This window comes from Falco rusticolus, chromosome 5 (genome assembly GCF_015220075.1).
Source record: "Falco rusticolus isolate bFalRus1 chromosome 5, bFalRus1.pri, whole genome shotgun sequence".
In the NCBI taxonomy this organism is placed as follows: Eukaryota; Metazoa; Chordata; class Aves; order Falconiformes; family Falconidae; genus Falco; species Falco rusticolus.
The window spans coordinates 84927194-84954747 of record NC_051191.1 but is presented as its reverse complement, the minus strand read 5'-3'; the positions used below and the strand labels follow the sequence as shown (position 1 = coordinate 84954747).

Here is a 27554-nt window from a genome sequence, read left to right as displayed (position 1 = left end):
AAGTGGGATGTCTGTGACAGTTATAATGCGCATCTTGCTCTATACAGTAGCTCTGCAGCAAGGGTTCATAGACGGTTTGTGGTCGTGGGAAGACCCTGCTTTTATGGCCTGCAGACTTACTGTACTTGCGGAATTCCACCTTAAAAGTAATTGGACGAGTCTGCAACTCAGAGGTTTGCTAAGCAATGACACATTGCACTTGGATTGGAAGCATAACATCTGGAAGCCAAATGTTAGAGGAGATATAAAAGGGCCAGCCCAACAAACCAGCAGGGCATTTCTAAGCCAGGAACATCCTCAGGATGGACCTCGTCCTTCTCTGTGTGTTCCTGCCTCTGGTGACCGTGGCATGGGGCCAGTACAGTGACTATTACTACGGTCCCTACAACTATGGAGATAACGATGAATGGGTCAATGTGTACCGGCAGGGTTTCAACTTCCAGTGCCCACATGGGCAGGTGATCGTGGCTGTCAGGAGTGTTTTCAACAAGAAGGAAGGCTCCGACAGACTGTGGAACTACGCCTGCATGCCAGCAGCACAGAGCCTTGGTGAGCCGACAGAGTGCTGGTGGGAAGAGATCAACAGGGCGGGAACCGAATGGTAGGATACCCCCAACCATCCCTGGAGGGCACAGCCCTGCTACCCCCTGTGGAATAAGGGTGCTAATACTGTGGTCAGAGCAATGCAAATGCATATTAATGCCATCATAACCAGCAGCTTTACTGCCCTGAACGACTGCCTTAGACTCATTAATCATGATGCATGTGTGTGAGATGATCAGCATCACATTTGCCTTCTCTATAGCAACTTCTTGCTGGAGGGTCTCAGTGTGCTTTAGAAATGCTGTGTTGCTTGGTCACTCACCTCAGCTGCAAAGTGGTTCTGTCTTGCTATTTTTTCACAGCTGAGGAAAATGAGGCATGAACCTTCAGTGAGGAGAGGATAAAGTCCCTCTTGAAAGGCCACACACTGAATCAGTGACTAAACTGGGGAACAAACTATAGAACTCCTCACCCCATCCTCCTGTTCTTATCACTAGAAAAAAAAAAAATCGTCTCTGTATTGCACTGGGTTTTCTCTTTGTGATTTTGTTGCTAAGCTTTTTGGCTTAGGCACAGTCAAAGGCTGTTTTCTAGTCATGCTGGTATTACAGGAGCCAAAAATGCACACTAACAAGCAATGATGGTCGCATATATATGCATGATCATGATAGCAGAGGATCACGTTAATTCCCTAATACAGTCAGTTTTGGTTAACTAAACATTACATTTTCCATCAACCTTAGAGGCAAAGGTGATCACATTTTATGGCCACAATAATTTCTGGAAAGATAGTTCACGTTTAAGCAGCATGTACCCAGTATTTAATTATCTTCTGTTTTTTTGAAGAAATGTGAAACACAGTTTTGGAAACCCTTGAGTTTGAAATATTCTTTGGACAAAATGAAATGAATGCAAGAATACTTCGAAATACTTTAAATGGTTTTGTTCCAGAAATTGCAATGTAATTTTTGTAGATTTCATGCTATATGGGAACAGGTTAGCAATGAAATGTGAAGCTTCTGCTTTTTAAATGATTCAAAATTTTGTTCTGAATTATTCATACTCTTTCATTTACCACGTGACACATTCATATGGCTGATGCAATGCTAAGGAAAAAAAAGATTGACCCTATACTTAATTTTGGAATAAGAATCGAAAAGAAAGGGGGAGGGCTGCAAAACAGGCAGAAAGACACTGTGATAATCCTGGATGACTTCTTCATTTTTCATACATTGATGCAATTTCTACTTATTGCACAGTAATTTTAAATTAGACCTTTCTATTGTTCAAAATAAAATTATTATTCTCTTTCTAAAAATCCCTGTCAGCAATTGCTCAAGTTCACTTCTCACAAACAGGATACTGTGTAAATCTATACAGAATGTTTTCTTCTGCTGTTTAACCATGGGGCTGTATTCATCACCATGCTCCGTATGCTTAGCATGACTATATCCACAATGTACTATCTGAATATTATTTCCTTCACCTCTTAAAGATATCTTTCCATTTTGTTGTCTTTCTTGCCTACATTTTTTTCTTCTGCTAACCCTATCTTTTCCCCAAATGTATTTCTTTTCCAGCCCCTCTTTAATATGTTTAACTGTTTCATTCTCTTTCCTAGCTTTAGGAGTTATTTTAGTTACTTCTTCCCTAGCTCACCTTTCCAGTCCATCTTTCTGTCTTTTACATCTATCTGTCTTCTCTGCACAGATCTCCTTCTTACTTCCTTCTATCTGTTTCTGGGGGAGGAATACACCAAAGAGATAAGGGAACACATACCCCTTTGCAAAGGTGAACTTGTGCTCCTAATTACTTAGGCTATTTCTGTAAATCTTAGCTAGCTGTGCCTGGTTATGTTCTGCAGTTTTCTGCACCCAGGGCTGTGCTGGTTGCATCTACAGTGCTTCACGGACAGAAGCTTGCTGTAAGCCAGCACATCCCTTGCTGTGTCCAGACACTGCTGCCCAAGAACCCAGCTGGCTCATCCCAGACTGGAGTGAAAGTGTGGGCCAGCAGGCAGCCAGCCTGGAGTGTCTGAGTGCCAGCTCAAACCTCAGATTAACGTGACAGCATGGATGTAGCCTGTGGGGCCTTTGACAGTCCCAGACCTTCTCTCTTGGCAATTTTGCTTCTCATAGCTGCATCTATTTTCTCTCTCTCTCTTCCATGCCCAGCTCAGTGTAATTTGGAGCCATCCCCAGTTCTAAAGCGACTCACTTAGTAATCAAGTGGCCACAAATATGAGTCACATTCTGTACCATTAGTTCCTGTTTGGCCACCTCTGTTTCCCCACTGATCTGACAAACCAATCTGTTGGTGAGCAATACATCACCCTCACGTCAGCTGACACAGTGCTCTGCTGAACTCATTAGTCCATTCCCCATCCTGGCAGGATGAACTGCCATATATTCCTTCTTCAGCTCTGCCTCACAAGGTATTTCGTCTCACTTTGCACATCACATCCAGAGAGATTCAATGACTTATACCACCAATAACTACAAAACTGACAAGATTTTCCCCAAAATTTAAGGTACATTTCCTCTGCTGTAATTGAGGCTTTTTATTCTTTGTCCTGCCTTCACTAAGTACTGAGAACAAGCACACCACATCCTTTGTAAAATCTCTTTAACTTATTAATAGGTAGCAGCTATGTCTTTCCCTCACTCACAGACCTTCACCCATGCTTTTGCTTTCAGGCAGAACATGTCTCCATTCTTCTCCTTTGGAAGTTTCATATTCCAACATTCCTAAGCAAGCACTGATGATACCTACAGCTCTCCTCTGAATTCCTTCCAGTTTCTCAGACGTGTCCCAGAAACTCTAGTCTGGCAGAAACACCAAAAAATGACCTCTGACAAATTATGTTTATGGCATTATACAAATTACCATTCCTGACCGTTGTGCAGCTGCACAACAGAGAGAAACCCAAGAAATATTTCCTTAGAAAAGACAAAACAATGAAAGCTTTAGAGAGAAAATGAAGTGCCAACATAAAGCAGAGAGAAGAAAGAGTCTCCAACTAAATCAATTTTTTTGGCCATTAGCACAGGAGGGGAATGGCAGAAATGGATGTGGGGAGCATAGCGATAGGAGAGTTGGGGGACTGGAGCACAGGAGGAAACCACTGTTTAGGTAAGTTTACTTCCTACACTAACTCTAGGTATTATATGGACTTCCAGGAACAAACGTATAAGACTGCATCTTACAGATATGAAAAAATGTGTTCCACACAAAGAAGGCAACTACCCAGATCCACATTAGGTGTCTAATCACGATGCCTACTTTATCACCTCTGCCCCCTTCCAGGGTCAATGGAGAGAAATGGGTACTCTGAAAACTGCTCTCTGGGGCAACCTCTCTCTCTCCAGAAGCAGACTCATGAAGACCAATCATCTCTGATAGTTGCCTAAAATTACCTACTGACATTTCAGAATACATCTAACTATAGGTACTCCACTTAATAAATGCATCCCTGAAGTTAAGGATATATGTACATACACTTCTGAAGGCAGCATGTTCTTTTGCGTTTTGCTGAATGGACGTGAGAAACATGTGAACATGCTACAAGACTCACAGGGAAAATTTTGGCAATAGATTGGATCACCTGATCAAGGATGTCTTCTCAGCTTCATTAATCTGTGAATACATTTAAAGTTAAGGAAGTGTACAAAAGCTTTGTTGAATCTGTCCCAACACCTTACTTCTGCAATGGCTACCTGTTAACCAAGATGCTATTCAATACTGGGAGCAGAATCTGTTCTCGGCTAATTTGGAAACGCTCAAGTCTGAAGTAGGGAAAAGCGTTCAGGACATCCCGTGATTCCACACAATCCTTCTAAATGTTTGTATCCTGTGACATCCCATGGAATCCTGCCTTTTCAGACAGAATAAAGCTTATGCTCTTTGCTCTATTTGTACTGGAGGAAGCTTGACCTTGGGTAAATATTTCAGCACCTAAGAAAAGGTAAGTTCTGAGTGGTTGTGGGTGAGGCTGTTCTTCACTTCTTTGCTGAATACTACAAAGTTCTCTCTACAGTCTCTTTGAACAAATTACTCAAGAAAAAACTATTTTTCTTGCCTGAAAGTAATCATACCAAAGGACGGGAATCACACAACCAACCAACCAAAAGTTTGCAAGTAAAAGACAAGCAACTCTTCCTTCCAAGAGAAAGCATTTGTTTTACACCACATGATGCAGATGGAACCATGCCACATCCCCAATGCACTCCTGGTTACCCTTAAGGCACAGAGGAGAAACGTTTCCAGCCAAGTGGTATTTAATGCATGTTTACTGCTTCTTTTCCCTGTTTAGACTTCTGAGAAAGTGTTTGGATGGGACTTGGAGAAAACAAATACCTAGATTCCCCCTCCCTAGTCCCATTCTCACTCTCCTTTGCCTTCTCTTTAAGTGCACAAACACACATGCAGATCCTTCAAGTAGGAATAAAGCCCTATTTCCTACAAACTAGTGCAAAGACAGACTCATGGGCAACGGAAATGTCTGCAGGAGCCTTCTGTTCAGGCACTGGCAGCAAACCCGGGTACATCTGTGAGGAGCTGGTTTTGTTCTCAATGTCTGACCAATCCCAAGTCTCAAATCTGAGACTGTGTTACCCAAACACAATAATCAAGCTGCCCTTTCACAATGTTCCCATTTGTGCTATCTACGCAAACAAGTTAATTTTCTTCCAAACCCTAGATTTATATTAAAGCAATAGTGTTATGAGCTTTTAGCACAGCTGCAATGGACCGAGTCCAGTGGGAGCATTTGAGGAGGATTCTTTCTGTAGATAGGAAACCTCATCAGTGACTGTCAAAAAGAAATCAACAGGGTGAATAGGGCCTTGCCTTCCCTCTGGGTGGGGAGCAGAAAGAAAGAAAGTCATCACTGACCCCTAAATGAAAGAAAGAGCTGAACATGGCAGTAAGGTTGCCTTTGGCATGTGGAAGTCATGATAAGACATCTCACCATCCCATAAGATAGTGAAGACTCCTCATAGGAGTGACCATCGGAGACTTAGCATGGCCTAATCAAACACGGAAAAGTTGTTCCCTTTGAGTGCCAGAGTTTCAAGTGGCCTGAGCCTGCTCTCAGCCACTTATGTCTTCCCACTCATCTGTAACAGCCTGATGGTTAAATCAGCTTTCATCATGCCACTAACCAAATTATGGAAAAGGAAGGCACTCTACAAAAAAATAACTCAGAATAGCAGGACTGGGCCTCCCCTCCACAACTGTATGAGAAGGAAATTAAGTTTTGGATAGTGAAAGGAACAGACTTTGGTAAAATAACACTCCAGGAGAACAGTCTATCTAATGTCTCATTTAAAAACGTCTCTCACACTCTAACTGTGGTCTTACTGGCTGCACAAGGTTAGGCCACTTCTCTCCATATGCAATCCAGGGAAGACTGCAGATGAAAGCATGCAGAATTATTTCTATGTCAGTTTGCCTTATCTGATATATCTCCATAATATACAGATCCATTCTGCTGCGACAGGCTCTAGAGAGATAGCTTTAAAGTAATTAATGATGCAAGTTTTACAGAAGCCATCTGCTCTACAGCAAAACAGTGGGATTTTTTTGAAGTACATAGAATGACACTGTCAGGTTACCCCGTTGTAAGGAACAAATTGCCCTTAATGCAGCATGACCCAGTGACTACTGAGCAATGTATCAGACTCTGCATGTTTCCAGAGAGCTTCAGGGAGTGCTAGCCAACCAGTGCAGCGGGGGCTCAACAAAGAGTCTAACAGATGCACTTATGGCATCTTGACTTGGGCTTCCCTGAGGGGATTTGTAATGAACAGGCTTCCTCTTTGGGTTGTCACCCTCAGGACAACATGCCGCTTAGGCTAACTCCTGAGGTATCTGAGGGACAGGGGGCCTTAGAGAGAGGTGTACACCACAGCACCAGCATTAGGTGGGGCACAACACTCTGGGGCTTTGTCGAGCAAAGAGTAAAAATAAGATGAGGGCATAATTATGAAGTGTCACCACAATTGGTGCCAATGCCCAAAACTATTATACTGTTGCAAGCAGTGTTTGTCTTCAGGCTGGCAGACAACTCTGTTGAGTCAATGAGGTACACGCTTGGCCACTGAGGCTATTATCAATGTTTGCAAATAATGTGGCACAATTTACGTGCATCTGTAGGGTGAAACAGTTTGTGTATGGACCCAAAATTCACATATGTGTTTTGAGTGGATTTGTTTCAAACCAGCTCTAGTTTGATCTCACAGATAAAAGCTCATTGATGAACAAGGAAAGCAGTCCTGATCTGAACTAAACTGGTAACATGGATGTACACTATGGGTGCTTGCCATGACAGAACTCAGCTGTGCAACACTCATTAACCAGTCCAGAAGATTTGGTGAAGGAGGGGCTCTTCACAGCAATTGCAGCAGGCCAGGAAAGTCTCAGCTACCATATCCCTATTATTACACCAAACTCCTCCCAAAATAAGGCTGCATTGTTTACTTACTTTCTATGAAACACTGCAGTTATTTCCAACAGATGTAAACAAGGGAAGGGAAGGGCAGCTGCCCATTCAACAGCACCTGACCTTCACCACCACCAATCTTCCCACTCCCACACCTACCAGCCAGCTCACCTCCTCTTCTCCCAGTACCAGATGCAAAAGGCAACTCTTCATGCATTGCAACTTAAGCCAACAGAAAAACAAAACAACCTATGCAACTTAAGCCAACAGAAAAACAAAACAACCTATCCATTGCCAAGTTTAATCCCACACAGTCCCAGCCAGTTTCTCATACTCTTCTGCATTCAACTTCTAAGCAGTATCTTCCTCTCTTCTTTGCAATGTCAGGATTTTATGAGTGAGGAGAACCCAGTGACATGAACTCTGAATACTGAATTATCCTCTATAACAGATGTGCCACAGAGTGGGTCTAGTGAAAAAGGCTTTATTTTTTTTTTTTACTTGACTATAAATCAAAAGTCCTGAATCACTAGTTTCTCTTCACCATACTGGTTTGCAGGATTTGCTGTGACAGGACTAGCAAATTTAACAGAGAAGGAAGAAATCCTCACATATTAAAGTTGTTTTCAGACTAGCGCATAGAGCAACTGACTAAAAAGGTGTGTGGGGAGGGGTTGTTTGTTTCCTGTGAAGAATTATTTTCTGCTTGTAGGAAAGATGCCAGCTGGGAAAAGGAAAGAAAAGAAAAGATTTTATAAGCTCACAAATAAATACTCCAATTTCTGGGAGCATCTCTTCATCCAGGAATATCTAGATTTGACTTGAAATTAGAAAAGTCGGTGGGGTGGGGGACCTTACATTATGTCAAAGCTAAAGAAAAAGTACTTCAGCGTTCCCAGTATCTTTCTTTCACTGAACCCAATATTGAGCTTGAATAACACATCGCAGGACTTTGTGTGTATAAGACAGAAGTAGAGAGGGAGAAGTTATAATGAGCTTAAAATTATATTTCAGATTTTATTGGGAATGTTTTAAAATATATTGGAAATTTAATTATAAGACATGACTTATGTCCAGTTACACTCCCCATCCAGGAAACTAATTTTTAAGGTAACACCAAAAATATTTTTTTAAAATAAACTTTTCATGAGAGGATAGAATCAGGATCAAAAATAACCAAAACTTCCTAAAGTTTGCTGTCCAAATAACACTCTCATGTTTACATGCGTGTATAAGTTAGCTAGACTTTTTTCAATCCACTATAAAGAGAAGGGTCCATCAGTGACATTTCTATCAAAATGAATCCTTCCATCAAAATCAGACTGTATTAGTAGAGGTGTTCAAGAAAATAAAAACTGTTGTAGGGCAGAGAGAGGGGGAAAGAGGGCATGTCTTCCCAGACTGAATGTGAGCAAGTGGGGAGAGAAAAAGAAGGAATAACATCCTGCAAAGACAGGTATGGGCAGGAATATCAAATGCTGATTGATGGGGACAAGAAATTGCAGAGCAATGCCAAGTCACTGGGAGGAAGTGCAAAGGAAAAAGAGGACCAAAATGCTCCTGATATCACACCTATGCAAAACATCTAGAAAACCTCACAGGGGCGCAAGTCTTGAGCAGTGAAAATGCATGTAACTGGGAAGGGGGAGAGGCAGAAGATGAAGAGATACAAATTTGGTTCTGTTACACAGATTAATGCTCATCCTGCAACAGGTACAACCATTCCCTATATTTCTGTGTATCAACCTTTCTTCCACCAGGATAACACCAATCATCTGCAGCTAACCAATATGTTTACACAGAGTCTTAGCCATATGTTCCCATGGCCTATGTGCCAAAAAACAGAGCAACTTCCTATCAAAGTCCTGCTGAAATCCTCTGAGTGAGAGCCAAACTGCCTTACTTGGTGTGATACCATAGCAACTCAGAGTCCCCATCATTGCTTAACTCTGAAGGTCCTCAAAGGAGTCTCAGAAAGCACAGCAAGTATGTGCGGCCCCAGCAATGTGGGACATGCAGGGATACAAACAAATGTAAATACTCGTCTGAACAACAGAACACAGTGGAAGGGACATATAGAAGAGACCCCTGGTTCAAAGCCAGAAGCTGAAAGTTAGACTGAGGAATTAATCCCTGCACTGGTCAAAACCAATCAGTTTTTCAGTTTATGCATACAAACACTTGAGCCCCAGGCTTTGCGAGCACTAACACCTGTATGCGCAAGTGAACGACTTTCCAAACACCAAACTCTGCTAGATGATGTGTTTTCCCTTCTCCAGGCTCATTAAAATAAACTATCGGGTCACTGAATTAAACTAGGGGAATTTTTTTGGTATTTGTTAATCATAAAGTTCTTTTGAATGTGTCTTTTGGATATATTAAGGTATTTGATTTTACAGTATCGCAAGGAAGGTTTGCTATGGCTCTAGGCTGCCACTTTTCCTTGATGAAGGAAAAAGAAAGTAAAGAAAAGGAAAGGAAATACAAGAAATTGAATCCCTGTAATTTTCTCCAATAAAGAAACAATAAGCCTAGGAGGGGCTTGAGAGAATGAGCACTCAAATGCTGAGTTAATGAGTTGTCTCTTTTCATGCTCTCCTTGTCTTTAGTCTCCAAGCAAGCTTATTCAAACTGATTATCACTTGAATTACTTCGGGTGTCACTGTCCAGTTGCTTGCAGGGTGTGCAGAAAGAAAAGCACATATCTGCATACTTAGACACCATGTCTATTTTACTTGAAGGCAATACTTATGTGTATGACATAATTCTTGAGTGCACAGAAATCATGAAGCAGCACATTTTTCTTTTGAAAATCCAGTCATAAAATTTATGTGAGTCTTAAATTTTATAACATTTAAGTCTCAGTTCTCTTCGTGTGATTGTTAGCAAATCACAATTTCATCACAAGCCTATAATGTTTTGAATTAAGTGTGCCTTCTCCTGCAGACAGATAATTGAGAAATAAATAAAATAAAATAAATTGTTGAACTTCTCTCATAGAAGAGTTTCTAAGGCTTCTTTTGTGTAGAGAAGCAGTTGAAAAAATGACTCCAGTGAACCCCAAATGATCAAATACCAACAAAGACAAAATAACAAAGTATTAATGGACTATTTTGGAGTCAGTCTCATGACTTGTGAACAGTTGAGAAGGTCAACACCAGAACAATCTTCTTGCCTGATCAGCATGCAGGAATGATTAAATACTTTAGAACAGTTTAAAGTGCAACATAAATGTTAAGACATCCTTAGTTAACTAGCGCTGCTTTCTTATACAAAATGGTGCATACAGTGCTTCTCAATGCAAAGCCAAACCCTTAGCTTCCACCCTGAATCAAGATTTTTAACGCTGTTTTCAGAAATGTTTGAAACTATCAAGGAATCTAATGTTTTCCTTATGTGCTCTCTTCTTTCTCCTCTTTATTAGGTATCAAACCTGCTCAAACAATGGGCTGGTGGCTGGTTTCCAGAGTCAGTATTTTCCATCTGTGCTTGACCGTGAATGGCAATTTTACTGCTGCCGCTATAGCCGGAGATGCCCGTATTCATGCTGGTGAGTTCAAGCAGCAACCAAACCCATTAGCCTTTTTTCCCCAGCAGTCCTATAAATGTTTTTTAGCTTCTTGGCCTGTTAAAGGCCTTGTCTGAGAAAAAATTAACTGTGATTTTTGGGTCTAACCAAGTTATTTCCAGTCTGGTAACAGGATTCTTGAGGATCCATGGCTAAGGGAAGAGAATGAGGGCACAGTGATGCTGATGAGTGCAATGCAGTAGCTAGTCCTAAATGAACAGGTCTGGGTACTAGCAGCAGCCTAGCTGTGCTGGCAACCGTGACAGAAGTCTCCAAAGTGGAACAGCACTTGAAAAGTGGTGATACAGCCCCCACTGTAAATCCAGCACATTTACAGGAGTAGGAGCATTCCTGCACCTCACAATTGTGCCACAATGACTTACAGGAGTGAACTCACTGTCCATTACCTCAGAAAAAATATCCTCTGGTTGACAACTTGGGATTTGTGTATTAGTAATGCACACAACTTGCTCCCTATCTCAAGGCTGTTTGAAGACCAAAGACAAAATGAGTTACTGATCATAGTCCAAACCTAAAAAAAAAAGGTGGCCTCACTCCAACACAGTATCACAACTGGTGGTGGCAACCTCACAGAGGCTGTGGAAAAATTAACTACACATTCCGAGCTTCCCTGTGTTCCCAGGTTTCTCTAAATTGAGACAGAAGCACAGAAGCAGAGTGTGTTAAGAAAGCTCGTACTGCTCCTTGTTCATTCTGCATAAAAGAATTCATGATGTTATGCTCCAGGGCTATAATACAGCTATTATCACTGATACAAAGAATCACAACTGCACTTTAGGGAAAAAAAAAAAAAGAAAAAAAGGAGGGGGAAATCTGTGCTTGAATCTCTGTTTCCAGAACTCAGCTTTGAAGTAAACTTCCCATTGAGATGCATACAAACTATTTACATGCCCTTTGATCTTACTGGTCTGGCTGGCTACTGACCAAACACAACAGCAGTGCCTTGCTTTGCATCCTTCAGTCTCCTTGCAGCCAGGAGGAAAAGAAATTTTTTTATTATTTTTAAAGATTTTAAACGACAGGAACTCTGTAACAAAGCCTTTGATCATTTTTCTGCCCCTTTCCAGCCTACACTGCCTACAGATGTTCTCTACCTGGGGGTTTATTTACATACCTGCCCAGGCTCTTCATTCTGAGGGAAACTCACTCTAACTTTTAAGCAGTTCTTCCAATCTCTCTTACAGCCCTCTCATATCGCATGTATTTTCAGAGAGACAGCAGAAATCTCTGACCTCTTTTGTTGTTATTGGCAATTCTGCCTCTCTCAGACGTCGTCTTGACAACTGGGAACAGCTTTGTCTCTGCCTTGCAAATTGGCATTCAGAGTAATGCAAACCCTAATGTAAATGTTTGGGGGTACTGATATCTCATGTTTTCACCTCAGCTGCACAGGACTCCTATGCTGTCCTTGTATTTCCAACAGTGACAACACTCCATTTTTATGCTTGAAAAAGAATGCCTTATACAGTTCAGCTGCTATTGTTTTTCCATGGAGAAAAAGCAGCATTTCAAAGGCAGATGAAGTGTTTCTCCCTCTAAGCAGGGTAGAAATCCCATGTGCTCATGTTCTTCTGAGAGGGGAGAGCTGTAAAAACCCCTAGGAAGACCTGTCACCTTGTAAAAAGCCTCTGGTGCACAGTTTGTGATTATGGGTTCATTATAAAATCATTTTGTACCCTGTATTACCAGGCTCAGTCAGTCCATCTGGAGCCTACTTTGTTCTGTTCAAGCTACTGGCCTATCTTGGTACTTCCATATCCACTCTCAGCCTGGACAGCCTGTCATACCATTTCTTCTACTTGAGAGCCTTGTTTGAGTTACTCTCTTGAAGTGCCTCCTTACAATATATTTCTACCAATTCCTTCCAAGGTCTCATTCTGACTTTGGAGTCAGCAAGGTAGGTACAAGCTCTTTCTACACACAGTTATCCAAATTAGGATGTTATGGTCTGGATGGACAGACAACTAGATGGCTAAAAAACTCGTGGTATAACAGGCTCAGAGGGTAGTGGTTAAAGGGTAGATACCTTGCCTGGCTGCCCATTACAAGCACAGTGCTGTTACTAATGGTCTGCCCTGGGACCCATCCCACTTAATATCTTTATCAATGACCTTGAGGAGGTAACAGAGCACGCTTTCGCCAAGTTTGCGTATGACACCAGACTGGGGGGAACAGCTGATGTGCTTGAGGACAGGACTGCTGTTCAGAGGGATATAAAGAAAACTATTACTTCTATGAGGACAGTGAGATATTAGAGCAGGTTGCCCAGTGAAGATGTGCAGGATCCACCATCAGAGGTTTTCAAGACTTGACTGAATAAAGCCCAGAGCAGCCTGATCTGACCTCATGGTTGACCCTGCTTTGAGCAGGGGGCTGTACCAGAGGCCTGTTGAGGTCCTTTCCTGCCAGAGTTATCCTGTGATTCCAAATAGGCGGACTGTTCTGCTGGAGGGCCTACACCAAGCAGCTAAAATCTCCTCTCCAAAACAGTGGTCTCCTGCCTATTGTCTGCTGGGGATGCTTTCTTTTCTGTTTTACTCCCTCTACCCTGCCTTGACAGTGTCTGGGAGAGTGCTAGTTGTTATGCTAACATACAAGCAACATGAACTACAGTGTGGTAGCATGAAACCCCATGCTTCAGACCCACTTCTACTACCACAGATGTGACTTGTCTGAATTGTGAAACTTCAGTGTATAGCAACTAAACTTCCCATTCCCTAAGTCCAGGAGATCTCACTGACAACTTCACTCCCATTCGCATTTCCAAGTTATTGTCACAAAATAGTTTTCACACATCACACTTCTACTCTGTATCTTGCACTCTGGTTTAAGATACATTTGACAGAGACAATGTGTTTTCCAAACAATCTGCAAAGCAGTTTTGGGCTACCACAGGTAGGACCTCAAAATGTATATGCTTGTAAGACACAACAAAACTGTGTGTGCATATACAGTATCATTATTTATTACAGCTTCTGCCCCAACCTATAATGGTATTTATTCTGTTCCAGAAACTAGCTGTCAGTAAACTAGTGGAAAAATGGCTATTAACATGTTGCTGACTCCTTTTTCTTCATTGAAGCAGCTTAATTTCATGCAAAGGCATCTATTTGTATAAGACTATGTGGAAAAGTAATACCAGGAAAATATGCAATGGTTGTGATGCCTCCTGGATCATGTACGAACATAGGAAGATCCATATTCAAAGACAATCCAGACTGCAGAATTTCTCAGCAGCCCTGAATTTTAATGTGCAATTAGTCCTTCATTATGAAGCTAAACATGGGCATAAAGGCATTTTTGAGAAAACCGACAGTACTGAGGCATAACAAAACTATGTTTTAAATTAGCTCTCACCTTGGGTATTTGATCCTGGTATTCGATCCCTTTTTCTTCCAGTTGTCTCCATAGAGGACTCTATGGCCAATATAAAAGCAGTAAGACAGGTGATCCTTAAGCACCAATTCTCTTGACTTCTTCAGGACTACATTCCTTCTGAAATGAGCTGGTCTTCCCTACAATGAATAAAGACAGGTTGTCTCTATGTATATGAGCCACTCAAATGGTTTATTAGAATTTGACCAAATTTTTACAGCTGGAACATCCCTGTGTTTTTTGAGTCCTGCTAATGCTTATTGAAATACTAATTTATGACACCATCATGCTGACTGAAACCCACACTTAAACACTTTGCTTAACTTAAGAACATGGTTAAAGCCAAATACATGCTTAACGACTTTGCTTGGTAGCATCTACATCCTTATTCTTAAGAACCCAGCAGTTCTGTTTCATAGCTCGTCTTCTCATCGTTAATGCTCAGTTTACCTGTACAGTAAGGCCGTATTGAAAATAAACAAACTAGTCTTTTCTAGTCTCATAGTTTTGCACTTGCTATTTTAATTTTTACAAGTACTTTGTTTCCTTCCTTACCATTCCAAGTCTTGTCATGGATTCTGACGTTTTTACCACACTGGAAATAATTAACATTCCTCACAGGAAGCAGAAAAGCTCCCGTTATTTACCTGGCTAGGGAATGCTACCACAGTAAAATAAACTGCGTGCTGATTCAGATCATAAAGGAAACAAATCCACTGCAGATGCAGAGACAGTGTTACTTAAGTGGTCCCATTAGAGCTCAGATTTTTCTCTTTACCAGGAAATTGAAAGCTCAACTCCATACTCTCAAAAGAAAACATGTCACAGAACAGCCCCAAGTCTGCACAGACTGTTTATGACTGTTTCCCCTCTCCAAACAGCCAGCAGTCCAAGTGCCAGAAGGCCTGTCTGGAGCTGTGGCTGCTCTCTGTCATGGTGACATTATCCAGGCAACAATTACATTTTCCAAGAGTTATGGAGCTTAAAGAACTTATTTGTTTTCTTGGTTCAACCTGCTACCATATTGAAACCGATGAGATCCTGTGCAGGTTTTGCAGAGATTACCAACAGCAGAGATACAAATCCAGCAGGAGGTGAACTTAGAAAAGATGTGGTGGAAACATGCTCTTCTGGGCAACACAATCCCCGCCCCCCCCCCCCTTAATTTTTTTTATGTATTTAACTGATATTTTTTTTTTATATCCCAGAAAATACAACCTTACAGTTCAATCTCCAGGACTATCTTCCAGAGACATCTTAGGAGAAATAACATTAGCCAGCTTTCCAATGTTAAGCAAATGTATTTCAGACATTTTTCTTGAGGAATAGGCATAAGGTGCCCTGGGCTCTCTGCTGCTACTTGTGTCAGTATTGCACTAGCTCATGTAGGCCTTCAAGAAGAACCATGGTCCCCACAGCTGGGTTCATGGCTCCTCAGCCCTGTGAGAGTTTGTGGCTTTCACTACAACAGAGTGGAAACAGAAGGGCAGTGACGTGTCTAGGTGAATCTATGATCTTGGAGCTTGGAGCCTGAACTCAATCCCAAAATGCATGTGACATGGCCACATGAGAAAACTGCTCATCTCTAGAGCAATTCCAGGACATCTCTAGTTCCCTGGCAGCCCAGCAATCTGGGTTCTGTACTGGAAGCATTGGCAGGAATCTCTTTAGACAGTTTACTAAGACCTTTCAGCTTTTCAGCATAATATGCTTCCAGCTGGAGAAAGAACTGAAATTGATTAAAGAGACTTAACATTCCCATGTTGACCGAATATAACATGCAGGCTCATGGCTCTTGAAAAAATATTGTCCTTTAGGAGAGCCATATTCTTGAAGCATTTGTAAACAACTTCTGAAACAGTAAGGCTATTCAGGGGACACTCCTTGTCCTCAAAGGTCAGAAAGTTAATGTCAAAGCTTATGTTTTCCTCTTGAAATGGAACAGCTCCTTTTGTCTGTGGAATTGTTAGAGGAAGAGTTCAGCAGCAAATTGGAAAATGAAGGTTAAAGAGGAGCCATTCATCTTGTTAGCACTGTAGTTGCACAAGAAGTGGAAAGTGTAAGGCGCTCCAATGTACTTACTAGCAGGGAATAAGTATATTCAACAGTTGGAGTAGGAAACCTTGAGCTCTACCACTGACTGTCTTTGATATTTTAAAAGACTCATTTCTTTTGTCTGCTTGATATCCGGAGGCTAGACATACCCATGGTTCCCATTTACTTCTCTAAGGGGCAGGCTGTACAATACTAATAAGGCCATTGGTGTGACTTGCTCTTCTTATCAGTAGAAAACAGACTTATGATAACTATATCTGAAGTCAATCATTGAAGAGTGCTAGGGATCACCGTAGATTAGTACAAAACATTCTTCTGAGTACTAAACGAGTAACTCTGTGTTTTCTATTAGTCTCTAACATAGTAATTCTTCACAATGGAAAATAAACAACATTACTAGCTTCAGGTTAAAATAATAACAATGGTAACTCTGTTAAATATTTAACACCTTTTTTCAATACACTTCATACCCTGAGCAAGGCTTATAGGATTATGGTAAAGTACGTTAGAAACATGTGGGGATGGGTGGGGTGCTGAAACCAGTCAGAAGACAAACCATCCCACACCAACTCTGTACCAGTTGAAAACCCTATTGTGAAAAAACTTTTTTCTGTCAGGTTTTCCTGCTCTCCCACACACATGCCAAACCACCTACATCCTTCTCACAAATTTCTCTTTCCCAGTCTTTAATGTAGAATTACCTGCTTTCTCCTCTCTTGACAATGCCACTAGTGCTCCAAGTGTCTTATGTCCAAACATCATACACCAGATACTAACCTGAAGTGGATTTGCAAAGCCAAATCAGAGTTCCTCTGTTTCCTATATTAATTCTTGCAAATAGCTTATATGGATTGAAAAGACTACCACTTGCTAAAGGTCTCACACTACTACTTTCTCTCCTACGAGCCCTTCCCCAAATTTAACACCTTTGTGCATATCTGGGTTTAGTAAGCAATCCCACCAAATATACCCTGATAGCCCCTACACAGACTGTCTGCCTCCTTGAGATTTGTTTGGCATTAAATTACTCAGTGCCTAGGTCTCACAACCAGTGTAACACAGGACTTCTCACAGCTGCTTTGCATCTAGGGCCTTCCCTCATGTACCCCCTCAGGCACCACAAGCACAACAGCTTGGTCCTAGAGGCCTTAGATCATCCCAAGTGGCAGCAGCAACTTTGTCACTCAGCAAACCCAAGCTTCTCACTGCTCCCCTATCCCTGTTTTCTTTGCCAAGAGGTCAATGCCAGAAGTGCTTACAGGGCCCTCATGCAGGTTACTGTGAGTGGCTCTTCCCAAAGGGGTCTTGTCCTTGGGCTTGGACTCCTTAGGAGTCCAGACTCCTGTGGGCAGGCAAACCCTTACCAACTAGGGCAAAAAGTGTCTTTCACTTGTTTCATGACTCCTCTCAGGTATAAACCATACATTGCCACAAATGGTTTACAAATGCTACCACATTTGTAAATAAATTACCTGTCTGTAGGGTCCTCGTAGGTGGTTCACAGTTGATATGCATTATAGAGTAAAATAGTATTTTCAGTTAAGCACTTGATAATGTTTACACACCAAGCTACCACAAATGCTGAGGGAACCACTGTCCTGTGCTGCGCAGACCACTTTAAGAAGACCCTTAATGGCTGAGTTAAATGACCTTTCTCCCCTTCATGAAGAGAAAACCATGTACTGAATATCCCTATGCATTAAACGCTACAGCATCTCTCAGTGCAGATACATTTTGTGCAACTTACCCCCAGGATTCCAGAAATGGGGATAATAGAGAAGGGCTGGGTCACACCACAGAGCTCTGCTATATGGACAACCAATTGCATTTTCCTCTAAAGGATACAGCACAATCCAGACGACCTTGAGATGCATGGGCTTAATGGAACAGTTTCATAACTGAATAAGGCAAACATCAAAGAGAACTGAATTAGACACACAGATCACACAGACCCAAGTGAACTTGAACATTGCTGTCATAGGACTACTTAAAATTTTTTTCTCCTGAACAAAAGGAATAAGTAGGCATCTGTCTATGTAACAAGACAATCCAGAGCAGCTCAAGTCCCCAAATACTTTACTTTTGGTAATTGCATATTTTTGATTTTTGAATATTTCTTAGCAGAGAAGCCTTAAGAAGCTCAATAGTAATGTGGAGAAGTTAGTAGAGAAGGAGGAGGAGATGCCAGCAGGCAGAAAGAAAAGAGAGGGAAGCTAAGTGAAGGCTCGCTACTGCATTCACTTCAGAATAACACTGCCTGCTTCTGCGAAAGACCCTTCACAGTAATTCACAAGCTTGTCATCGGATTCACTTTTCAGCTGAAGAAAAGGCTCATGAAACAAGGTCAAAGGACTGACTCTCAGTTCTGTCTCTGAGTAGAACTGAAAGCAGCTTTTTAACCTTGTGTTTTGTACAGTCTTGTCTGCCCAGTACATAGTGTTGGTCAAGATTACAGAACATTTTCCTTGCTGAATGCCAAACAGATGTTATGAAACACATTTGGTGGAACATATATAAACATGTCTTAGTGTTTTCTCATAATAATAGCTAAAAAAAGCCCCCAAACTTGGGGTTGATGGGTGAATACAAAATGAAATCCTGGTCCACAGCTGGTCTTCATGCCAGATTTTAAAAACCTGCTATGACCCAGGAACATTCAAAGATGTGTCTATCAGTCAACTCAGGCTGCAACTTGGTAAACTAAATATGGGCACTCTCATCTGACAGAGGGAGCAGACACACCATTAAACTTTCTTATCCTCCAAAACATTCTGCCTGTTGGGAACGGTACCTACCACGAGCTAACTCACAAATTGTGTCTTTGAGATATCTGCTGAGACTGTGCTAGTTGGTCTGGGCTAAAACTGTCCCAGGGGCTGTTCTAATAATTTACATGTCTAAGCAATCAAGTTACAGTGCCCGGAAACATTTTCTGGCATTGTGTAATTTACTAGCATAGATGTAGCCCCAGTTTCTCTTGGCCTGTGGCTATGGATCCAGAAATATTCTCAAGATTCAGATCCATCACTTCAATGATGGGAGATTCCTGTGTGCAAAAAAGTCCTCGTCAAGGCCTTGATTTCTGTGTAAAGAAAATGGACAAAATACAGACCAGGTAGCAGAGGTCAGGCTTTGTGAAGTATAGTCTAGCTCCCATTACAGCTCTGGGCATGGAGTGCAGGGCCCTGAAAGCAGCTCTTTAAAACTGGAGGGCTTTCAGCAAGCTGGCTATACCGTGGGACCAGCTTATGCTCAGGTTAAGGTTCTTTTCTTGGGCCATAAAAGTGTGTTACAGATTCAAGTCATAGGTTGTCAAAGTAAAAAAGTATTCAAATCAGAGTTGTAAACTTTCTGACACTGACAAATAAATATATATTTAGAAGCACAAGGGGAGATCTAAAAGCAGAAATGATAATGTCAGCCTTCAATCAAAAAAATAAACTAGGTTTGCCATGGTTCAACAGAAACACATTTAGGTGATGAACTTTAGTCTATGGAAAATCACCAGCTAACTGGTGAGATGTCATGAGAAACAGCTTTTTGTAATATTTGCATTTATTTTCTTCGTCTGGGTCAGAGACAGTTCCCTTTAAATCCATAGTGGTCTCATTCTGGACTTTTCATGGGAGCTGGACTGAAAACTGTGGCTCTAATTTTCCCACTTGCAGAGCATACGTTTGACTCCATATATTTATCCATCCAAACAATTGCCAGTGTAGGTGGTTTCTTCTCTTTCTCCTTGTCCACATCAGCTGTCTGCATGACCTGTGAAATACTGCTGTTCATTTCTTTTCAAAGGCATAGCACTGCAAGAGCTCTGCAAACCCGTGGATCCTTGGTCAGCTCCCATGTGAAATGAGTGCCAGGTTTCCATTCCTGACCTCTAACATAATGTTGACATAAAGTACTGGTCAAGGTCCCAGTCCCTTCCTGCATCTGTTCATTATCGGTAAAACCAAGTACAGTATTACTTGCCTGTTTCCCAGGAAAGCAGTAACTATAATTCTAATCAGATTAATAAGTGCGGAAGCACTTTGAGCTCCTTAGATAAAATACTCTGCACAAATATTGTCCAGGCCCATATTTTTACATTATTAACTAGGCAGAAATTAGAAACAACAAAGGAATGGATTAATGGCTACATTCATTTAATATCATTAATAAATGGATAAATGCTTGTAGTTATTTGACTTGGTAACATTTACAGCACTCTACAGCAGCAAACCAACCAGACTCACAAGAGGATGGAGCAAATCCTTGCAATAAAGACAAAAGTAGTAGACAAGCTTTACATTATTGTTCAGGCTGCTTTTACTCCAGAGCTGCAGATGCATACACATATAATACTCCAACTTGCTCTTAACATTTTTAAACTTACTGAAATTTACTCAAATAGCTACATGACTTAGTTGCGTAGAAGCAAAAGGCAGTGTCATAGGTGAGACTATGTCTTGTGGTGCTGCTAAGAAACAAGAATTTCCAAAGAAGGAAAAATCTATTTGAGTTGCATTCAGTCAACTGAACTTTTCTTTAAGATGGTAAATTATATTATTTTCTTTTTCCTTAATGCAAAGGTTAACAACAGAACATCCAGGACACTATGGAGAAGATATGGACATGATGATGTACAGCTACGATCATTACATACGTGGGGCAACCACAACTTTCTCTGCTGTGCACAGGTTTGCTTTTCATCTATTTCATTTTTTTTTTTTAAAAAAAAAAAGGTCTTCTTTTTCTATTTCCCCCAGACTACTGCATGGCTACTCTACATCAGGCTAGTACTTCTGCAGACCAAAGTTCACAGTGCATGCGGCTGATTGTCCAGGGTGGTGTATCAGGAACAGGGCATTTTCATGCACAAGGGGATAATTTGCCATGTCTGAGTAGTAAAAAATATAGCAATGGTAGGCTTGGCTAAATCTGAGCTCCACAAAGGGTAACAGATTTTTAGTATTGTTTCTCACCTATCTGTAATTGGACCATCATTCACCTAACTCAATAAAACCAGCCTGAACACCCTGTCATTTCAAGGGATGAGAGAGTTATTTTGGCCCACTTTTCTTTGCAAAGAAGCACAGGGAATCTGCCAGCATTCAAAGATAAGCCCATACAAACTGCAGTGTGAATGCTGTAAATTGCCCAAGCCATTGCAACACAATTCTAACAGATCTGAAGCAACATCAGGAACTGATCCCTTTCCAAAAATGAGTTAACTACTTTTTCCTGATCAGTCCTGGTCATTACTTGACATTTGCTAATACTCTTGAGTGAGGACCTATGGCTAGTGAAGTTGTAGTCATGCAGACTCATAATTGCTCGGCTCAGTTAAAAAGAAGTGTCTCTCCCTCTTTACTAGGAGAGTGTAAGCAGTCACTGAAACCTGACTCTGGGAGAGGGATCTTGATTCTTTCCTCTCAAGCTGACCTCTAATACATCATGAGCTATTTCTTTGCTGATGCTTATTATATAACAGACACCTCAGTCCAGTATATTAAAGCATTTGTTATCAAACACAGCACAGACAGCAAGGCAAGGTGTGCTGCACCGTATTGCTGCCAAGACTGGCTGCAGGAGAAGAGGGGAGAGAAAAGAGAAGTGGGAGTTTAAACACACTAACATTTCAAGCTGTCTCTAATAACACCCAAAGAAGCCGAGGTGCTTTTGTGACTGTGATGCTCTCAGCTTGCCCGAGTTCACTAGGGATCTCTCAGCCAAAAGATTACCTAAAGTAAGGTGGCTCTTCCAGAAATAGTAACACATTGCCAGACTGCTGCAGGTCCATAACTGTAATTTTCTGGCTACAATCCATTAGCCTGTTTATTACTAAATGGAAACCATGTCTGCAAATTGTTCCTAGAAGCGGAAGAGTAACTTTCACAGTTAATTGACTCAAAGGTATCTATCCCTTTAGATAAAGAATTTCCAAGGTTGCAAGGGACATCCTTGTTGTGGTTTGCTGTTGGTTTGTTTTTTTTCTCTTAAATATTACCCACTGCTATTCTTAATACTTCTTCCTCATGGTTGTGGCAGAGTAGGGGAGGTAACACAGACAGTGCACTCCCCTGTTCCCAGCTTCAATCAAATGTGGACCAGAGTAGTCAGGAATCACAAGGATGAGCCCGGAAAACAGAGCAGTTGAGGTAACAAATTGCCTCTGAGCAGATTTCTGTGACTGCTAAAGGCTTAACACAGCTTTCAGAAGGGGATGGCGGTGGAGGGACTGGCCAGGAGCAGAGGCAGCATCATGGGGATGTACAGCAGGAGTACAGGCCTTCAAGGTTATGGAATCACAGTACCTGGGAAGGAAAGAATACACAAACACCTTTGTCCTACCACTGCTGTGACAGCAGCGATGAACCTGCAATAGTAGCAGGTGGAAAGCATGGAGAAATTTTTTCATGAATTGCAGTCTAGGAAACTTTTCTGTGCCAATGAACTTTCTGGCCCCCAGCTTCCAGAATGACTAAAACCAATTTCTGTTACCTAGCATATGAAGCGGAAAAAATTCCTGCTACACCAATTCATAATTCAGATTCACGCTGTAACTCTCCTGAGTGATATACTCACAACAGTCAGCAAAGTTTGTTATCCTAAACGGTTCTTTGCAGCTAAGTGAGGCAGAATAGGAGCAGAAAAAGTTATCCTGAGTCTTAGTCTACCAGGAGCTTGGACACCTGCAACTTGTCTGTGTAAACATGCTGTAGATTTTGAGACTTCTTTTCATTTTCAAGCATATTAAACTTGTGTCCATACTATTTAGCCCATGATGAGCAATGTCCTTGAGCTAACGAGAGGCACGAAAAAAGCCTTTGAAGGTATTTCAGTTTAAGCTTTTCTAATCACTTCAAACAGTTAGGTATTTTTAGAGGTTTTGAATAAACTTACAGAAATCATATCCTCCCTTCCTACTCCCTAAAATATTGCATCACTGAGGTCACTGCAATACACAGATACTTGAGAGAGTATGTGATGCCTCTGGCAAAAAGCTGTAGAAAGTTTAGAAAAGTGGTATCCCCACCTTCTTTTCTGTAATCACTTTGTGAGTCTCCATGCCTGTGTATCAGGAACGAATGAAGGAGTTGCCGTGCATCATCAGAAGTTTTAAGTGCTTATTTGTGGACAACAGACTTTGGAGATAGTTAATATTTACATATTTATAACAATACTCTTGAGTCCAGAGAGCACCACTGGAACATTCACAGCCCAACCTGCAGCAAGTAGCCTGGACAGGGAGGTGGGGATTACCAGACGTGCTCAGTAGTTGCCACAGCTTGCCCTTTGCTGCACATACAGACTGTTATTAGCTATTTTTTTTCACAAAACTGTTCTCTGCTCTGAATAGCTGGTAATTTCTAAAATGCTCAGAAATCATCACTGAAAGATAGATCAACACCCAGATACCCCAGCAGTAAGTACATCTGAAATACTGGACAAGTTGGATATCTACTGAGCTTAGCTGAGCAAAATAATAGATGCCTAATAAGTTTCATATAACCAAAGAAAGAGGATTTTTCCAAAATCAGTATGAATAGGAATTCACAGAATCTTTTAACTGAACTGGAAACAGATTATTCCGCAATATTTGGAGATAAAAGATATTTTGCCTATTGCTTCAAAAATTCAAATCTGACAGCACACGACAGCTGGAGAGTAAAAGTGACAATTCAATATTGACTACAAGGAAAATGCATGAAATTAGCAATTTGTGGGGGACCTATAAACTGGTATTAAGGATCTGCAAAGGCAAGTTCATACATATTCTGGAGTATGCCACATAAGGCAATTCCTGACAGGATCTGCACCCGCACTGGAAAACCGGTAAGGGATCTACAAATGGAAACAGGCTGATAACTACTGAATTAAACACACAGCACCAATGATACAAAGTAATTGCCTGCATCCTGAAAAGTTGGACATATATGTTTAACTTCAAACTCAAGTAATGCAAAAAACAACAAAAAAGATAAATTAAGACATTAAATGCATAAATCTATTGGCCATCAACCATCTGCATAAATACTAAAGTGTCTGCAAGTTCAAGCTTAAATTACAACTTCAGAAATTATTCTGTTCGAGTACTCTAAAGCTTGTTATTAATTCAGGTAACAAAAATACACTTACTTTCACGAACTTGACTTTTAACTTTACAATACCCTATTTTAGAAAAATTACTTGAACTCAGCTTTTGATCTAAAAGTCTTTCTGACAATGGGTGTTAGTTTAGCAGACCTTAATTTTGACCCATATAGTCTTGTTAATCTACATGTGAGGCATCTTTTTTTTGTCTCTCTGGGTAGCTTAGTGACCAAAAGGGTAATAGCTTTCTTTGAAGAGCGTGCACATAATCCAAACGAGGACTTCCCAAAATAAAACTAGAAATTAATCTTGCATTTTATTAACCTTTGATAACAGTTTTATGAGGAAATTACAATTTAAAAACATCTAAGAAAGGCATAAAGAAAACCAAACCTAAACATTCTATAACTAAACGCTGACTCGCTGATGAGTATAAGGCAGACTCAGTTCCAAATGACACTTAGCATAAACTGATGAAGTAGCATAGTAAATTCCCAATTTAAAAAACTCAGTTCGTGAAAGCTGAAATGAGACACTTTACACCTCCACAGAGCTAAGAGTCAAATTAATCTTATTCCAAGACAGATTCACCCAGTCAATGAAACCACGCAAGAGCAGTTAATACCAAAATCTGGGCTCAGCACATCCCTGAGAGGCAGCAGGTTCTGCACAACTTTCCTCACTGTTTGGAGCTGGCCACCAGAAAACCAGGATGGAGCAGGGCTCTGTAAAGCAAGCTCCTATTGAATCACTCAGCAGCATTACCTGTTCCATGCCTTAGGTTTAGGAGATCACTATTAGCAGAATCCAAACTTCCAGAAGCCTCTCAGAGTACTACCCATTACCAATTTATATGACAGCTGCCATCTCCAAGGACTGTACTTTAGATCTAACTCCTGTTAGCAGGTAATAAGCAGCCTAAATTGAACATTTGCTCCACAGCAGGACAGCATTTGATCCTCTGAAATCATGCTTTTTCTCAAGTGAAAAGTTAATGCACAATAAGCTAAGGTGGAAATTTGCAGCCTGCTGCAGCTATTGGACACTAAATCAACAGCTTCCACTGTTGAATCCTGCTGCTCCAGTTACACTTCCTACTAACAATAGTTAAGAGGTATCGTATCACTCTCCTGAGAGAGAATACAGACATCCAATTAGTCATAAACTAGGAAGAGCATAAACTCTCCTTACACTCGCAAACATTACCCTGCCTCACATGTGACTTGTGCAGATCAAGGATGAGAAGTGAATTTAATTTGTCTCACTATTGATCGCTTCGCATGTATATTAAATGAGATCAGCTAGAAGACCTAGTAGTGGAAAGGAAAAAAAAAAAACCCAACAAAAGAGTGATTTTTGCTGTGTGGACAGCTCCCCACTTCAGAATGGCTTGAAAATCACCCACGTATTTTACTGTGTACACCTCCATGAGCAATATATCACATGACAATAACTTTTGACAGAACCACGCCTTTCCTCTTGGTCACTGATTTAAAGTTGATTCAGGCCTGATCACCATCAAGTCATTGTTTTCTGGAGGATGCTCAGAAACCTAATTATTCAGAGAGCTGATTTTCTTAACTTGTAAGGGAGTGATTTAATGTCCTTCCAGCCCATAAAAGCACAAAGCACCCAGAGGAAAGTCAGCTAATGGCAAACGGATATTTTTGTTGACACAATACCTAGTGTAAAGTTATTCTTACTTATATAGTCTTATCCTCTTCAGTCCTGTCTCACTAATATCTCTCTCTTGTCTCTCTCTCATGCAGGGATCGTCAGTGGAAATTCATTGTCTGCAGGATGACAGAGTATGACTGCCCATTTCAAAATGTTTAACAAGATTGAGTGTACCCCACTAGGAAAATGTGGGGATGGACAGGGTGGGATGAGGGTCAATAATTACAGGAGAAGGGCAAGTAGGCTCACAAAAAAAAAAGCACCAACACTCATCAGCTGTCTGCTGAAGATATAATTCTTTCCCTCTGGAGCTAATAAATAAATTGCCAACCCACGTGCTTGCAACAGCAGTTTTGGAGGATTCCTTCAAGCTGCACTGGCAGTTGTATCCCCCAAATAAAATTGCTTATGACATACACATTTATGATACACAAATCTATGGCATATGCACAGTTACATTTTTTATATATATGTATAGCCATTCTGAACACATACAACTTTCTTTCACATAGCAACTTTGTATAAATTGCTTCCCAGCACAATCACTCCAAATGAGGTGGAAACATACTATAAGCTTTCCAACATCCACTAGACTTTTTCTTCTTGTATTTGGAACCAACCTAGTGACTCCTACCAGCTTCTTAGTGTTTAGCAGCTGAAAATGTGCTGAAAGCAGCATCAGGAGGTCTCTGATGTACTGCATTTCGTCTCACCTGTTACGGCCCCCAGCATAACTCCATTGCAACAAAGGTCTGCCTGCACAGGGCAATGAATTCCAGGTATTTAGAACAATGGAAGACATCAATGTCTGATTAAAATGAGGGTAGATCCATCAATAAAAACAGAAGCCTAACCCAGCCTCACTGAGGATCTGTTACATTGTCTTAAAAGTCTCTAATGATACAGCTAGCCAGGAGCTCTACTCTGGACAAACCCAGGAGTAGGTCAGGCCACTCACACTCCCAGTAAATATTACACTGCACTTGTCATCAGGATTCTACTTTTCAGGTGGATTTGGTTTCCACTATGGATGCCTATACAATATCCATCTGCCTTAGGAATATATACTTGGCTTACAACAGACAAATAAAACTAATGACTTAGGTGACCTCTGTTCCTCCAACTTACAGATCTCATTCCCTGTAAAGGATACACTGACCACGTTTCAAGACTGCACAGCACTTGTGCAGCTGTAATCCAACAAGAAAGACTATTGATCTCTTCCAGGAAGATCTGAGATAGGATTTCTTGTCTTGAACAAAACAGAATTTAGGGCTGTTTCTCAGCTGATGAAGTCAATGGAAATTTAGCAGTGGCTTCGATGGTGCTAGCTCAAGGGCCATGGTGACCCCGTGTACCAATTTAAGGTTGCAAAGCTTCATAGGAAACAGTGGTGTCGGCCAGTCAGTTTCCACATTCCAAGCATTTTTAACATATTTACTAGCATACCCTCAAGCGTGAACATTAAAACTACACTTGTCCAATAAAGAATAATAAGTTTTGCATTGCTGTAGCCTTGTTCTTTCTTGGTTTTACTCATACCAGCCTGTTAATTTGCCCACTGTCATTCTCAGAGATCATGATGGTGATTAGGGAGTTTCTGTGAGAGCCAGTTGCTGAGACATGTAAGTAACAGTGGGAAAGAGAAATCAAGAGGCCTAGGGATGCTGGAGAAGCTTGTTAGCTGACACTGGTAGACAGGCAAAGGGAGCCAAGGGAGCTCCAAACAGGACAGCACCAGAGGAGAAGGCACTCACACCAGGGAGTTGATGGGAAAGGCCAGGCCCTATAATG

At 41.1% G+C, this 27554-nt stretch overlaps 1 protein-coding gene across 1 annotated transcript; it reads left to right on the top strand.

The window, feature by feature from the left end:
• The first annotated feature begins 290 nt into the window (after window positions 1-290).
• Window positions 291-27265, top strand: DPT (dermatopontin). The gene is made up of 4 exons (XM_037390411.1): window positions 291-601; window positions 10410-10535; window positions 20579-20686; window positions 25853-27265. Exons 1-4 carry the CDS (start codon window positions 303-305, stop codon window positions 25917-25919), a joined length of 600 nt encoding a protein of 199 aa, XP_037246308.1. The 5' UTR covers window positions 291-302; the 3' UTR covers window positions 25920-27265.
• The last annotated feature ends 289 nt before the right edge of the window (window positions 27266-27554 follow it).